Below are 17361 nucleotides of genomic sequence, written 5' to 3' on the forward strand. Positions count from 1 at the left end.
ATAGTGAGAACGGAAATGTGAGTTTAAGATGGATAATAGGTGTCAAAGTTTAAGGAGGGTTTACTCTCTCAGCATTAGATGGGTCTGGGTGTGTGGGCATTGGGTAAAGGCTATTCACTTGACAGAAAAATGACGTGAAATAATAAAAAAAGGTGTTGGGCTTGGCACCGAGACTCGGCGGCTGGCTGGCTTTAAAGTGGTGCGTGTGTGGTTGACAGTTTGTCAGCACAGCATGTAGCTGGCCTGGCAGCCTGACTGCACCCTGCCCTTTCCCACCCATCCCTCCTGTATCCCCATCTCCTCCTGTATCCCAGTCTCCTCCCAGATGACAGAAGCAGTCTGATTACAGCTGAAGGTCAGCAGGAGGTTATCGCTCATGTGACAGCCTGCTGAAGGTCTGGGGATGAGGTTGATGTAAATGAGTAGCCAGGAAGTGTCTTTGCACGCCTGTGTGTGTCTGGTGTGTACGTGTTTCCCTAGCGTCACCCAGGTCCAGCAGACAGAAACCCTTAAAGCATATTGGTCGTGCGTATGTACTAGTGTTATCCTGAACTGCAACAGAAGTCAGTCTGACTCTGGGGCTGCTTGCTACAGCAGACAATGGTTTTCTGTGGGCCTCTCAGTTGAGCCGGGGCAAACAAAAGATCGTCGGTGTCATCTACACAGAGATATTAAAGAACCCAAACCTGCCACAGCCTGTTCTGTCCTTTCCTCCAGATAAGCACAAAACCCTGCACGAGGGCTAGCAGAGCCTAGGGAGAGATAGACATCACCGCCATCTCGATTCAGATTCATTAAACCCTTACACTACCACACCACTTACCTTCTTCTACCACAGACCTAACTTGATGGGGGATGAGGATATATCGATATCCAGTAACAACTTTTATAGTTAACTTCTTTGGGGTAGGGGGCAGAATTTTCACATCCGGGTGAAAAGCATGCCCAGAGTAAACGGCCTGCTACAAAGCCATAAAAGCTAGAATATGCATATCATTAGTATATTTGGATAGAAAACACTCCGAAGTTTCTAAAACTGTTTGAATGATGTCTGTGAGTATAACAGATCTCATATGGCAGGCAAAAACCTGAGAAAATATCCAACCAGGCAGTAGGAAATCTGAGGTTGGTCGATTTTCAACTCAGCTCCAATTGAAGATACAGTGGGATATTGGTAATGCTGCACTTCCTAAGGCTTCCACTAGATGTCAACAGTCTTTAGAACCTTGTCTGATGCTTCAACTGTGAAGTGGGACCGAAGGAGAGGGGAATGAGTAAGGTCTATCATGACCTGAACATGCGTGTTCATGTGAGAGCGAGCTCTGTTCCATCGCACTTCTGAAGACAAAGGAATACTCCGGTTGGAACATTATTGAAGAATTGTTAAAAACATCCTAAAGATTGATTCAATACTTTGTTTGTCATGTTTTTACGGACTGTAATATAACTAACTTTGTCTGTACTTTCCGCTGGACTTGCCCGTGCGTCGTGAGTTTGGAAAGTGTATTGAACGCTAGAACAACAAGGAGGAATTTGGACATAAATGATGGACATTATCGAACAAAACAAACATTTTATGTGGAACTGGGATTCCTGGGAGTTCATTCTGATGAATATCATCAAAGGTAAGTGAATGTTTATAATGTTATTTCTGACGTCTGTTGACTGCATAATATGGCGGATATATTTGTGTCTTGATTGGGCTCTGAGCGCTGACTCAGATTATTGCATGGTTTGCTTTTTCCGTTAAGCTTTTTTGAAATCTGACACAGCGGTTGCATTAACCTCTACCGAGCACCTACCCCGGTTCCGGGAGCACCCCCCACCCCACACTGATTAGCATCGCTAGCATAGCGTCACAATTAAATAGTAGCATCTAAATATCATTAAATCACAAGTCCAAGACACCTAATGAAAGATACAGATCCTGTGAATAAAGCCACCATTTCAGATTTTTATAATGTTTTACAGGGAAGACACAATATGTAAATCTATTAGCTAAACACGTTAGCAAAAGACAATTTTTTTACTCCAACAGTTTTTCCCTGCGTCAGTAGCTATCACTAATTTGACTAAATTAAAATATATATAGCCACTAACCAAGAAACAACTTCATAAGATGACAGTCTGATAACATATTTATGGTATAGCATAGTTTTTTTTTTTTTATGTGATTTTTTCAGGTATAAAATCACAGTTCTACATTGCAGCTGCAATCTGAAATAGTGCCGACGCAGCCAGAACAATTACAGAGACCAACGTCATATAACTAATTACTTGTCTTAAAACATTTCAGAAAAAATACACAGCGTACAGATATTGAAAGCCCAACATCTGGTGAATCCAAACAATATTTCTGATTTATTAAATGTTTTATAGCGAAAACAAAATGTAGCGCTAAATTAGCATAGCCACGCCAGCCAGAACCAGCTGGGCGCCCCCGACCAGTTCACATGCACGACAGATATATGAAATAACATCGTAAATTGGGTCTTACTATTGCTGATCTTTCATCAGAATGTTGATCAAGGTGTCCTTAGTCCTGATGAGTCGTTCAATCCATTCATAATGGCAACTTTCCCTCTTCATTTAGCATATGTACTGGTCGACTGGCCAAAGAAAAAAAGTCAGAGAACGGAACACGGCAAAACTCCCGAAAAAATTCAAATAATCTGATTAAACTATATTGAAAAAACATACATTAAGATGATATGGTCACATGTATCAAACAAACTTCGAGACGGAGATAGTTTTCATCCGTAACGGCAGCAAAACAGAAGACAATCACACCTACAAATCGCGCGATTCAGAGAACCGGAAGTTGTCGGTCACGCCAAAGAAATAGGTCTTATTTCACGTCAGTACAAGATAAACAAAAAATGTATCCCCTGACGTCCTCTTGACACCCAGAGGAAGACGAATGAAGTGTGTTTCGGGTCATAGGTGGCGTGACCATATATAGGCAGAGCGTTGAAGCGAGCATACACATCTTGCATTCTTCTTCTTGGTCAGGGAAAGTGCTGTCAAATGACTTCTGTTTCACTTAGAGACAAAATTGAAACGGTTTTAGAAACTATAGATTGTTTTCTATCCAATGGTATTAATTATATGCATATAGTAAGAGCAATAATTGAATAAGAGGCAGTTTAATCTGTAGAGGAAATTATGCTAATGCGAAAACAGCACCCCCTGTATTCTCAAGAGGTTAAGGAGAAGTGCATCTAAAATTCCATGCATAACAGTTGTATCTTTTAGCAATGTTTATTATGAGTATTCCTGTAAATTGATGTGGCTCTCTGCAAAATCAAAGGATGTTTTGGAACTTCTGAACGTAAGGCGCCATTGTAAACTCAGATTTTTTGATATAAATATGAACTTTACCGAACAAAACATTGTATTGTGTAACATGAACTCCTATGAGTGTCATCTGATGAAGATCAAAGGTTAGGGATTAATTTTATCTATATTTCTGCTTTTTGTGAATCCTCTCTTTGGCTGGAAAAATGGCTGTGTGTATTCTGTGAATAGGCACTCACCTAACATAATCGTTTGGTTTGCTTTTGTCGTAAAGCCTTTTTGAAATCGGACACTTCTGCTGGATTTACAACGAGTGTATCTTTAAAATGGTGTAAAATACATGTATGTTTGAGGAATTTTAATTATGGGATTTCTGTTGTTTTGAATTTGGCACCCTGTAGTTTCACTGGCTGTTGAAGGGATGGGACGCTACCGTCTCACGTACCCTAAAGAGGTTAACTACAAGGGTAGACGGGGGAATGAGAAGCCAATTCATTATTCTACCTCAGATAGGAACAGGAGTAACAATAAGAGCAAAAAACAGACGGGGAAGGACAATAAAAGCACTCTAGTGTCGACATCAGTCAAGATGCTGCAGTACTGCAGTCAGTGACTGCAGAGAGCCCAGCTATTCCCTCCTCACCCTGGCTCGACCTCTGGGGGGATACTATATAAATAAAACACACCGAATTCACTATGCGGCAGGAACAGAGGGAGAAAGAGGGACAGAGAAAAAAGAGAAAAGAGAGAAAGAGAAAAGGGAGAGAAATAAAAGGGGAGAAAGAGAAAGAGGGTGGGAGAAAGAAAGGGGAAGATAGGACAGAGAGAGCAAGCAGGCTGGTTCATGGCTAGCAGCCCACAGTGAGACAAAGTGAGAGGAAGCAGTGTGGTTGGTTGGTATCAGTGAGTGGGCCACCATGGGCAGAGGCAACAAGACATCCTCAGAGTACATGCTGTACCTACCAGCTGTTGACCAATTCAACACAGACCGATGCCACACATATCAACTCTCCATCTAAACAACTCTCCATCTAAACAGTGACTGGCAAATGGACTATGTCATGCTACTTACTAAAAGACAGCCAATCCCCAACCTTTCTATAAAAAACTCCATGATCACAAGAACTTTTCATCTAATGAGGCTTTCACCAGCTATTGCACCCATAGGAGAGTAGACAAGTTCCACAAAACGTATAACAACCCTAAACATAGGCTGAATGCAGCAGAGGGGGCAATGCTGGTATTCAAATGGCACATATGAGACAGTACAGTGAGAGCTGTTCCATGAAAAATAAACCACAAACAGGGTGGTAGCTCAGTATGACAGAGACAGAGAGAAATCACACCGCGAGAGAGAGAGAAGAGAGAAAGCGAGAGAGAGAAAGCGAGAGAGAGAAAGCGAGAGAGGAGAGAACGCGAGAGAGAGAGCAGCTGCATTACCTCATCCCTCTAAGACAGAGCTAGCCAGCCAGCCTGTCTGTCGATGACATCACTTCCTGTTGAGCTAGCGTCGCACCACACGTCTCCTTCAAGATCCCCACCACAGAGCCGCCATTCTGCTACTGCACAGCACCATCCCTAATTCACGATGAAATTAATTTTGCCACAAAGCTCTTCAGACCTGGTGCTACATGTATCAAGCATTTCAGAGTAGGATTTCTAATCTAGTATCAGTTTTGCCTTTTAGATCATAATGAATAATATTACATGGACGGGGGGGCCTGATCCTAGATCAGCACTCCAACTCTGAAACACTTGATACATACTGCCCAGTCTTATACCTTACAGCAGCCCATAGAGTAAAAGACATGCCCACATTTCACAAAGTCTACACTCGCTCAGTCGTGACTGTCCCAATTATTACCAAGCCATGGGCTACTTATCTTTCTTATTACTGGTCAATCAATCTAAGCTATGAAACCATATTTTCTGACTCGCCTGCCAGGACACCATCTAGCCTACAGCGGTGCATCTGTCTGTAACAAGGTTTCTCAGGTACACTTTACATCACAGCAGTCGGCAAGATGCATAGACCTGCTGAATATTTCAACACTAGCCTATAGGCATCGCTTATAAAACATTCAATGATATGTCTGAACCTTGTCACATATTGAATTATATTCCCTTGTCTATAGAATTTTATATCCATTTCTATGTAGGTCAAGTCTGATCGTATATGCTTGTTATGTGTAGCTATGCCCTGCAGACATGGTTTTAAAATAAGATAGCTAGTATTTATTGTTTTCTTACCTGCCTGAAGTGCCAGATGGGAGGAATTTACACTTTTAGGACTACTCCATTGCAATCTCAATCAAGTGCAGCTAAAGTACTTGAAAGATAATATATTATTTCAACTAGGGCTGCACAATATATCGGTGAGCATACCGTTATCAGCCAATATTAGCTAAAAATGCTAACATCGGTATCGGGCGATGTCTAGTTTAACACCCCGATGTGAAAAAGCGATGTCAAAGCTGACGTGCATACCTCTATAACGTAGGTACATGACGTAATGACGCCACGTAAAATGTGTGCAACACAGAATTCCTAAACTAGCCCACAATGTCTTCTGTGTGGATCGAGTAGTCAACAAGTCGAGCAGTCATTTGAAAAAGTAACAACATTTCAGCGAGACAACTCAAAAGGCGAAATCCATTAAAGCCATGATAATGGAATGCATTACCCTTAACAATCAAACTGTTCTCTGTCGTGGGTGATGTTGGCTTTCGCCGACTGTTCGAGCACCGGTACACATAACCAAGTACACTATTTATCAGATAATAACACTATTTGACGTGTATATTTTTTGACACGTCTATGGCATTCTAAAGCAATCCTGGTTAAGAATGAAATGACTGAACAACAAAACAGCACAGAAAGTAAGTGAAAGAAATAGGTTTTGATTATGTTTTACTGGTAATGGGGACATACGTAAATGCCAACAAAATAACTTTGAGGTCAGTGTGTGTGTGTGTGTAACCTTTATTTAACTAAGCAAGTCAGTTAAGAACAAATTATTATTTACAACGACAGCCCGGACGACACTGGGCCAATTGTGCGCCGCCCTATGGGACACCCAATCACGGCCGGATGTGATACAGCCTGGATTCGAACCAAGGACTGTAGTTATAACCGCTTGCACTGAGATGCAGTGCCTTACACTGCTGCGTACATGTGCGTGTGTTAACTATTTAGCTGTACTAGAATGCTTTAAAAAAAGCAGATACTGATTAATTTAAAATTGTATCGATTTTTTGGGCAAGGAAAATATTGGATATCTGTCAAAATTGTCATATCGGTGCATCACTAATTTCAACCCTTGAGTGGTATTGGCGTATTAAGGCTTTGTTTACTTCTGAATAGGCTGAAAGTTTATGAGATGCCCTGTGCTGCCTGCCTGCTGCCGTATATAGAGCATTATATCACAGCCTGGGCCTGTTCTGTCTCAGTGTTATGGTGCTTCTCTCCCAGGCCTGTGAACTGATAACCTCAGTGCAAACAAACAGTAGGGTAGAGGACAGGGCGGCTCAGTACAGTTATAAAAAGACAAGGCCACTGTGACTGCCAGGCAGAGGAAGACTAATTACAGAGAGCTGGAGACATTCAATAAATAAACAAATAGAAGAAAAGCAATACACAAACAAGAGAGGTGGGCTTCTTCATTACTTCAGCTCTATCCCACTGCTGTCCTTGGACAGAGAATGGGACTCTATACCGCCCATAGTGGCCGGCTGCTCTGAGCCTGAGGCATACATGGCTTAGTAGAGCAGTAGAATGTCTGTCTGGCGGTTAAGATCACAAAACCATGTTCAGCCAAGTGGAAGCCATGGAAGAGCAGCACCAGTGTAGCACACAGGAGCTACTCTGCCCACCAAGGGGGAGGGAGGAAAACATATTTCTTCAACAAAGGATTGTGTGGATCTGTCTGAGAACGTGTAGGAGAGGACTTGTTGCCTCTAACCTTCAGGGGTTTGAACCAATCATATAACAGGATTGGGTCATTACGGTTGTGTCTCTGGGCAACTAAAATGTCCATGAAAAATACCAGTCAGTCATACGAATTCTGTCCAGCTGAATGTATCTGATTGGTGGTGTTGGGCTACTCCAGGCTTGCATCCAAAATAGCTCCCTATTCCGTATTAGTGTACTACTTTTGACCAGTGTCTCATAGGGCTCTGGTATGGGGAATAAGCAGCTCTGGCCTAATGTAGTGCACTATATAGGGAACCATTTGAGACTGGCACCATGTCTTGGTCATTAGACAGTGGCAATTAACAGTCTTCTTACCTGCAGCGATTCAGCCCTTAACTAGCCAATTAATCCACAAACCCATTTACTACGGAAAGGTTGAATAATATTCAAAATAGACGGTAAATTGATACGTCATGTTTTTATGCCTTTCATTTAGCCTCCACTCTTTTAATAATACTATAAAGTAGACCTAGTTAACTTATTATCTGTCTGAGATTGGTGGGTATGTCACAGTGTATACTCAAAAATGCTAATGCATCCCCTTTAGCAGTGGAGGCGACAGTTAAAATGGAATTGACTGGTTTGGGATTAGATTAGAGGATAACAGTATGTTCATCCCTCAGCTGTCTGGTGTGCTCTTCTACGTTATCTAAACAGCTGTGAATATGCACAGGGAAAGGAGGTGATAAAGGTAATTCTGACCGTAGTATTTACCAGTACCAGCCAAGTCAGTTTCCCCACCACATACAGAGGCAATGACATGTTACTGATGTGCTAGTTGGAGGAGTCAGTGAGCTCTACGACACATGGAGGTGAGGTGTGTCTCGATTGGTACTGTTGAGTCAGATGCAAATACACAGCACACACAAAATATGTATGATAAACACAATCTGCTGTAGATGAGCTAATTCTTCATACAACAAACGGCCTCTTCCACTAGCAGCAGGCATAATGAGATTTGGTGGGCTTGACAGAGCCACACCTCTCAGGAGTCAGGGGCACAGACTAAACGAGCCGGCCTTTACATTGTTCAGACTGAGTAAGACTACAGGAGGAGGGGGGAGAAAGGGCGAGAAAATGGGGGAAAGGAGAGAGCAAGAGATAGGGGGAGAGAGAAAGACAAGGGTGAGGGGAGAGAGACTGTCGCGGGAGAGTGGAGTTGACCTAACAGGATTCAGGAGGCTTCAGAGGGGAGAGAGACCGACACGGGAGAGTGGAGTTGACCTAACAAGATTCAGGAAGCTTTAGATTACCAACTCATGTATTCAGCAGCAAAGAAGACTAGCAGCAAGACTCACAAGTCAGGTTCAGTTAAATTAGCCTGCTAAAATACATTACATGCTTGTGTAATGCATACAATGCACATTTCCAACGTTTCATGCTTCAACAAGCAGACTTAACATCCTCTGTAAGAACAACAGGAAGAGGTTTCAAGAAATATGCCCTGAGAAATGTATGCTATGATGGCAGTCTGAGCACCAGCAATTTTCAGTGAAGAACAGTGGTGTCCCCACACAATCCGTCTGTCTGTCTGACCGGCTGGATATTAGATCCATATTGCTGATGGACTCCTGCCGGCTACCCAGCCACACTCGATACACAGTACACCATGATCACGCCACAGGAGTGTGTGTGTGTGTGTGTGTGTGTGTATGTGTGTATAGACAAGATGGACACGTGTGAGCAATTTCCCATAGAAGCCAGCTGCCACACCCAATACAGAGCACAGGCAGTGATTGAGCTTGTTGTACCATTACAGACATGTATCTGCCAACAAAATGTTTTCACTGTTCTACATTTGATGACATGTCTCCATGTTTAACATATTCAGGAAAGCCAGTTAAAACAATTCTACAAGGAGAGACAATGAACTTAGCTACCCCAAAAAGAAAAGGAATAGGACCCAGAATGAATCAAAGAGTTACGAAACATTCAAGACTGAAAAACTACATTGATTTAAAATTGGCCTCCTTTTTCCAGTGAGTCACATAAAAGCAGATCCAAGGTCTGTATGAGTGTGTCACTCTGTTTTGTCCTCAGTGCTATTCTATACCATTAGCCTCAGACTGCACAATGTACTTTCACTATTAACAATCATGATGTGCTTAAGTCAGCTAGTGGGTGCAGCTGAGCAGGAACACAGTCACATGAAACATATTTGACTAAAATACCTGGAAAAGACTAAAGAGAAGTTCTTTGTGAAGTAGGAAAAAACAAATAAGCTTGAACTTGGCCCAACTGCACATGTCTGCCTCCTGCCAGCAGGTCTGGAGGGGTTCACCACATCTATTTTTACTGCTGTGGTCTCTGGGCTTGAATCTAATGACCGTGGAAAAACAAAATGTGCTTTTCATTGGTTCTGGAAATAAGAATAGAACTTGTGAAAAATGTAATTTCGTAATCGTAACATCTGACTGCTGACAAACAGGCTTGACACCTAAAACAATATAGCTGTTTTCAGAATAAGGTGACAGAGACAGATAGATAATTTACATACAACAGTGAGGGAATCAGTTGCTATTGCAAATGTAGCTCCAAGAACCACAAAGTTTGTTTAAAAAGCCTACAAAGTTCATAAAAACAAGCACAGAGAAATGTATTCCCCATTCTTTCTCCCTTAACTAACAATCTCTATAGTGGCATGACTTATATCACCAGTGAGCCAAACACATCCTTGTTCTACTAGACTTCCGCTTTCTAAAAGCATGAGCAATTTAAAGAAGCTTTCACACTTACCCTGAAGAAGCATCTCTCTCCAGCTCAATCTGACAGTTGAGTTCGGACACAAACACATTGGGAGGGGGGAGAAAGTTTTCAATAGAACGGGAACAAGATCAATGCGTACGGCTTGACAACAAATAAACCATGAAGGTGGTGAGGGAGGGGAAAGGGGTCATAGAGTACTGACGAGGCCGGGGCAGGCGGGCAGTCAGCTGGTCAGTCACCATTTCTCCCCAGTCAGTCCATTGTTTAAGCTGTTAGGACTCAAGATGGCCGCCCGGTTTCCCAGAACACAGAGCGGGAGCGGCAGTAGGTCTGTCACACAGTCCCACAGATCTGAGTGGGTGTTTCACTGTCAAGAGCCTCTCTCTTAAAACACTAGGGACAAAGGACGCCCCATTAGATGCAATGCAACAGGCGCCACTCTTCGTCGGCCTGACAGCTCACAAGGCACAATAGTCCTATACTGGTTTCCTGTATTTTGTGTGTGTCCAAACATTAAATAACAGTAGAATGTGAGAAGCCTGCGCAGTGTTCTGAATAAGGAGGATTAGAATTCCAATGGAACACACGATAGCGATACTGAGAGTCCCGCTGGCCCTGCGTCTGTTAGGCTAAACTAATACACAGAAACACATTGTCAAGAGAATGACGAGTTTTGTTCTGTCATGTGAAGGGCCGCCACATTTATAGTCAACCCATCTCATTACAGATATGGTAATAGCACTAACCTAGTTCATCAATCCAAATAAATTCATGGTTAGGCTAACTCTTGTTAACACATCAATATCTTAATTAGAATCAGGGGTCACCTTAGGTTTCAGAAATTGGCATTTTCAAAACACAGACCTTAAAATCTGCATCTTAACTTAAATTGGGTGGTTCGAGCCCTGAATGCTGATTGGCTGAAAGCCGTGGTATATCAGACCGTATACCACATGTAATTAGAGCAGTAAAAATAACCGTTTTGTCATACATTGGTAAACAGTTTATAATAGCAATAAGGTACCTCGGGGTTTTGTGATATATGGCCAATATACCACAGCTAAGGGCTGTGTCCAGGCACTCTGCGTTGCAGATAAGAACAGCCCTTAGCCATGGTATATTGGCCATATACCACACCTCCTTGGGCCTTATTGCTTAAATATAAAAACGCAGGTGAAATGGTTTGTGTTTTTTTGCTTCAATAGAGTGATCAAGGGCAGTGGAATTAGTTTTCCTTCACAGAAAAAAACATTACTGCTACTACACATTCTGCTACTACACATTTGACAACAGAAGTGCCAGTGAATGGTCTTTGAACAGCAGGAGGGGGCTTCAAAGACTCCTGCCACTTGTTGGGCCCAAAGACCTCGACACCTTTTACTTCACACCTTGGTGCTAATTGAATTTGTATCTGGTCTGTAATTGCAAGCCTGGCAGACTTAACTCAGCATTCAGTCCCCATGAAGTAAAATATATCATTGTAATGTACCTTATTTTTATTTATGGCTTTCAAAATAGCATCAGCCCAAACACTACTCAGTCAGTTCCAGGTTGGAATGGTGTTCTCAGGTCTCTGCTGTTTGTTTGCTAGAGCACCCTCCATATAGCTTGGAAAAAGGACACCTTTCAAGAAGTAATCTTTCCAGTTAATTTTGGTCAAAATTAGGTTGTAGGTTTGGAGTTTTGATCTGGAGCGAAAGCCATGCTGTAGAGGGTAGCAACCTGCATATGTACCTGCCGAAAAATACAAGTTTATCTAATTCAAAAACTATTATTTTGTAAAAAACATGTTGAAAAATAAAGAATGCCAGTTCGTGAATGCAGGAATTATATTAACTGCTTATTATTACAATAAGCATTTTAGATGTGTTCTTTTTTTCCCCATGCGGACTTCTGCGTTAACACAACCCCTGAGACTCCTGTGTGTGAATTAAACGCATAACCTTTGACACATCTCTCCCCTCTGCTCTCATATAGATGCGTAATCTCCTACCCCAAACCGAGCTCAGATACACCCTCTCCACATATCGTAACCTTCTCCACATATCGTAACCTTTATCACACACTTCTCATCATGTATCTGATCTGACATAGGGCTGTGTTAACCTTCTTATCCCCCGCTTCAGGGGTAAATTACCAGCTTCATAGAACCTCCAGGTTCATAGACATCGCAGGGTTGGTCACACACCTATCCTGTCATCTCTAGCTACAACAGTGTCTCCCTTGTTATGCATTATCCCCGACTTAACGCACAGCTGCACACATTATGTCTGTGTGTATAACTCAACAAATCAATGCTTCTGTCTATTTGTGGACAACACACATGGGACTATCTGGACTTCCACATAGTACAAAAGCCATTGTAAACCTCAGCCCATTTACTTGGCCACAAGTTAAAGAGATCACCTCTGCACTAGCAATATTAGGCTGTGTCGTTATCAACACCCTTTGTGAGGATTCTGCCTTATGCCATCTTTTGGGTCACAGTTAGAGGTCAAACTGAACAATGATCAATAACATTTTGGAGACGGGAAGGAGGAGACCGATTTATGGGAACCTCATGGGAGTGTGTCTGGACCCCAGGCACCCTAACTAACTACAGATCATTGATTCTTCCAGATGGGCCTAAAAAATATATAATAATTCACCCCATTAGGCCAGTTTAAAATAATCAATGCACATCTTGTGCTGTGAGTGAGTGGGCATTTTCCCGTACTGCATACATGTCTGTCTAACGAGAACAATGGTAACTACTAGCTAGAGATTTTGCTTTGTGTCTCTGGAATGGATGGAATGGTTAACAAGGTTTGCCCTTTGCAGGGGGGCTAGGAAGAAACACAATTTTCTGTGATCACCTGCTTTCCCCCCTTTTGCTGAACACAGATGCATGTATTGAGCTCATGTGGCTTCTAGCCCAAGTAATAAAGATTCACCAGCCACAGTCCCCGACTGTCGCAGGTAATGCTGATGCCACATGGCTGTGTTATTCAGGACTGGACTAGAGAACGTCTGGTGGTGGATATCAAATAAACAGCAGCTCAGCTAGTTATTGCAACAAAATTGTGGGTTGTATGTATGCGTTACTCACAGTTCGTCTCGTTGCCGTTGTGACAGAACCATGGTGGCAGCAGGGAGATGTGGGCGGAGCCAGGGGTGGTCGAACAGAGGGCGTGGCTTGCAGCTGCTGCGGTTTACCCGGTCAGAAGATCAGATCAGTTCAATCCACCAACACACTTCGACAGCGACAGTGTTCCGAAGGACAATGACGACTCCGGCTAACTGGGGGATGGAGGCTCTGCCACTAACGCAGGACTCTGCCCCCCAAAAGCTCTGGCTCCAAAAATGAGACGAGGGGAACGCCTGCAGAAGGGTTATCACTCAGTTCTAAACTGCATCTGGAAAGAGAGAGAAGAGAATATGAGTGAGGAGTGAGAAAGTAGAGCAACAGAAAGAGAGCGAGCAAGAGGTCAGTATTATGTATGCATGACAAACACCTGATAGAAGAACAGGCAGAGGGCAGAGAGGGACGAGAACATTCATATGACAGTAAAGAGCAGCTGTGTCTAAAACCAGCTCTTCCTGTAACACTACTGAGAGACAGAAAGATAAGGAGAGGTCACAATAATGCAGCTGACTCTGTTGCATCAATAGAATATATTGACCTGTTTTTCAACAAGCCTTACAGGTATATTATAAACTGGGTGGTTCAAGCCCTGAATGCTAATTGGCTGACAGCCGTGGTAAATCAAACCGTATACCACGGGTATGACAAAACGTTTGTTTTTACTGCCCTAATTATTTTGGTAACCAGTTTAGAATAGCAATAAGGCACCTCGGGGGTTTCTGGTATATGGCCAATATACCACGGCTAAGGGCTGTATCCAGGCACTCCGCATTACGTTGTGCATAAGAACAGCCATTAGGCATGGTATATTGGCCATATAAACCATACTTCCCTCGGGCCTTATTGCCTAATTATATAATGTGATAGCCAACAAGAGTTAAAAACCATCCTCATTTTCATCAGGTGTTTCACCTGTTCAACTCTCCCGGTAACCACACTTCTACATTCCCCCCACTACTCCAGCCCTATGAGGCAGCCTGGTCATGTCACGGTAAGAGTTTAGTCTGGAGCCCTTGGGCTCCCGAGTGGCGCAGCAGTCTCAGGCCCTGCATTTCAGTGCTAGAGGCATCAGACCCTTTGTTCTTAACTGACTTGCCTAGTTAAATAAAGGTTAAATAAGAAAATAAAAAGAAATCCCCCTGTAGGGGGTTCCTACCACATGTAGAGTAGAGAGATGACCCAGATTCCAGCAACCCACAGTTCCCAGCCCAACGCCTGTCCAACAGAACAGTAAAATGCAGGACAGAGTAACGGCCGACAGTGCAGTCAAATCTCCAGGCAGACCAAACTAATTTCCCTTCTCCCAGTTCCCTCAGAATTGGCTGAAAACAATTCATATGAAATCGAATGAGAAGGGCTTCAGAACAACAGAGCTCAAATAATTGAATTAATAAAATAATCAAATCAGTGGCCTTTTTGGTCTCATGATTTCAAAACATCTCATCTACTACCTCACTTCATACAAAATCAATTTAAGAAGGCTTGAGTGCTTCTCAAGGATCATCCTACAGGAAAACATACTGTCCACTCAGGAGCCAGTTGATGGTACTTGGGATTAACCTGAGTTGCTAGCCACTGCCATCAGCCACGGTAAGCCTCTTAGTCTACTGGGAGTCGGATCACAACATCTCGCCCAGACCAGTAAACAAAACACAGCTGTTAAAAGCTAAGGGGAAATATTTTACTTGATTCCAGGGATGCTTCTCCTCCGGGCTATTTTCCTCATGTCCCTGCTCCTCTTCTCCTTCTCAACAACGACAGAGGAAAATGAGGAGACCATTGGAAGAGAAGATCAATTCCAGCCTTCGCTTCTACATAGCACCCAGGAAGGGTGCTAAAGGAATAGAGCACCATGGTAACTGGAAAACAACCTAAAATATGTAACCTACTGGAGGAACAGCCAATGAATTCCTTTAAAAATCAGTCAACATGTAGCCTAGGTGATACTAAGGCTGGCGAACTTCCACCTGTTGCTATTTGCACACAGAAGTAAGCATCAAGAGAAGAACCAACATCAAATCTAGATAAAAAAGTTGATAAAAGCCAAGGTGGTCTAGTCAATAGATTCTACACAAAACCCAATAAGGAATATAATGAACGGAAACGGTGGTACTTTATCAACGGTTGGTGGACTTGACACTTATGTAACAGAGCAGTCAAAACTGGTTATCAGCAGCAGATAGCTAGAGGAACGAGACGTGGGGCTTTGGCCTGGACTCTGCTGTGAATGTGAAGTGCCCTGGGCACCACCTGACCTATGAACACTGATGTCAACACCATGCAAGCAGTAATCACCCTGTCATACACTGACTGCAGGGGAAAAATCTCAAGGGTTTAATCAGTGAGGTGAATCGTTCACAATGTTGCAGATAAAACACTCCATTCGTTGCTCCCATTTGTCATACACTCCAGGCATGGGCAGAGGGTTCATGGCTGGCAACATGAAAGCTGTACATTTACTCTGGATAAGAGCCTTTGCTAAATGACTGTAGTGTAATCTAACATGTTGATTTTCCATATGAGATATTTTTGACTCTTAATAGCAGGTTTCTGTGTGTGTGATTTGTGATCGTGCTAGACATTGCGCTTTATCATTCTCATTGTGGTGTTTCATCAGTAGTAAGTACACTGTTGGAACAATAACACATTTGATGCAATTGGCTTGGGAGAAAAGGTGATCACATCAAACCACGATTTAAGAGGTGATCGCCGACTAGGCCTTGCCACTAGATGCACCTATTTATCTGATGGTTAGTGTGCGCGCGTGGGTCCAGGAGTCACAGGAACGCAGAAATCTGCATTTTAAATACAGAAAAAATATATATTTTAAAAATGCATAAGAAATATCTAGCTGCGTTTTGTAAACGCATCTTCTAAAATGCTTCTTATTGTAATTTCTGCTTGCTTCAGTTGCACTTCTCCACTCGGATGAGAATCTTTGCTCTCGTCATCATTCCCGCATTCATGAAGAAGCTTTCTATCAGACAGTGCTCTGACTGATGTGTAGCTACTTCTCTCTGGTAAAATGTAGAGGTCGACCGATTAATCAGCATGGCCGATTAATCAGGGCCGATTTCAAGTTTTCATAACAATCGCTAATCTGCATTTTTGGACGCCGATTATGGCCGATTACATCGCAATCCACGATGAGACTGCGTGGCTGCCTGTTATGCGAGTGCAGCAAGGAGCCATTGTAAGTTGCTAGCAAGCATTAAACTTACCTTATAACAATCAATCTTAACATAATCACTAGTTTGATGATATTACTAGTTTAACTAGCGTGTCCTGCGTTGCATATAATCAATGCAGTGGTTGTTAATTTATCATCGAATCACAGAATATTCAACTTCGCCAAACAGGTGATGATTTAACAAAAGCGCATTCGCGAAAAAAGCACAATGGTTGCACCAATGTAACTAACCATGAACATCAATGTTTTTCTTAAATTCAATACACAAGTATATATATTTTTTTAAACCTGCATATTTAGTTAAAAGAAATTAATGTTAGCAGACAATATTAACTAGGGTAATTGTGTCCCTTCTCTTGCGTTCAGTGCAAGCAGAGTCAGGGTATATGCAGTAGTTTGGGTTACCTGGCTCGTTGCGAACTGTGTGAAGACCATTTCTTCCTAACAAAGACCGTAATTAATTTCCCAGAATTTTACATAATTATGACATAACATTGAAGGCTGTGCATTTTAACAGCAATATTTAGACTTGGGGTTGCCACCCGTTCAATAAAATATGGAACGGTTCCGTATTTCACTGAAAGAATAAAGGTTTTGTTTTCGAAATGATAGTTTCCGGATTTTACCATATTAATGACCCAAGGCTCGTATCTCTGTGTGTTTATTATATTATAATTAAGTCTATGATTTGATATTTGATAGAGCAGTCTGAGTGGTGGTAGGCAGCAGCAGGCTCGTAAGCATTCATTCAAACCGCACTTTCCTCCGTTTGCCAGCAGCTTTTCGCAATGCTTGAAGCACAGCGCTGTTAATGACTTCAAGCCTATCAACTCCCGAGATTAGGCTGGCAATACTATAGTGTCTATTAGAACATCCAATAGTCAAATGTATATAAAATACAAATGGTATAAAGAGAAATAGTCCTATAATAACTACAACCTAAAACTTCTTAACTGGGAATATTGAAGACTCATGTTAAAAGGATGGTTCCAGCTTTCATATGTTCTCATGTTCTGAGCAAGGAACTTAAACGTTAGCTTTTTTTACATGGCACATATTGAACTTTTAATTT

At 42.3% G+C, this 17361-nt stretch overlaps 1 protein-coding gene across 2 annotated transcripts in view; it reads right to left on the reverse strand.

Moving 5' to 3' along the window:
- LOC129822592 (lissencephaly-1 homolog A-like) overlaps positions 1–17361 on the reverse strand; it is a 58495-nt gene that overhangs the window by 34006 nt on the left and 7128 nt on the right. For both annotated transcript variants that reach the window (XM_055880939.1, XM_055880940.1), the window contains exon 2: positions 13064–13370. In XM_055880939.1, coding sequence (XP_055736914.1) covers positions 13064–13095 — 32 coding nt within the window. In that variant the 5' untranslated portion in view covers positions 13096–13370. The remainder of the gene's footprint in view (positions 1–13063; positions 13371–17361) is intronic.

This window comes from Salvelinus fontinalis, chromosome 24 (genome assembly GCF_029448725.1).
Source record: "Salvelinus fontinalis isolate EN_2023a chromosome 24, ASM2944872v1, whole genome shotgun sequence".
Taxonomy (NCBI): Eukaryota; Metazoa; Chordata; class Actinopteri; order Salmoniformes; family Salmonidae; genus Salvelinus; species Salvelinus fontinalis.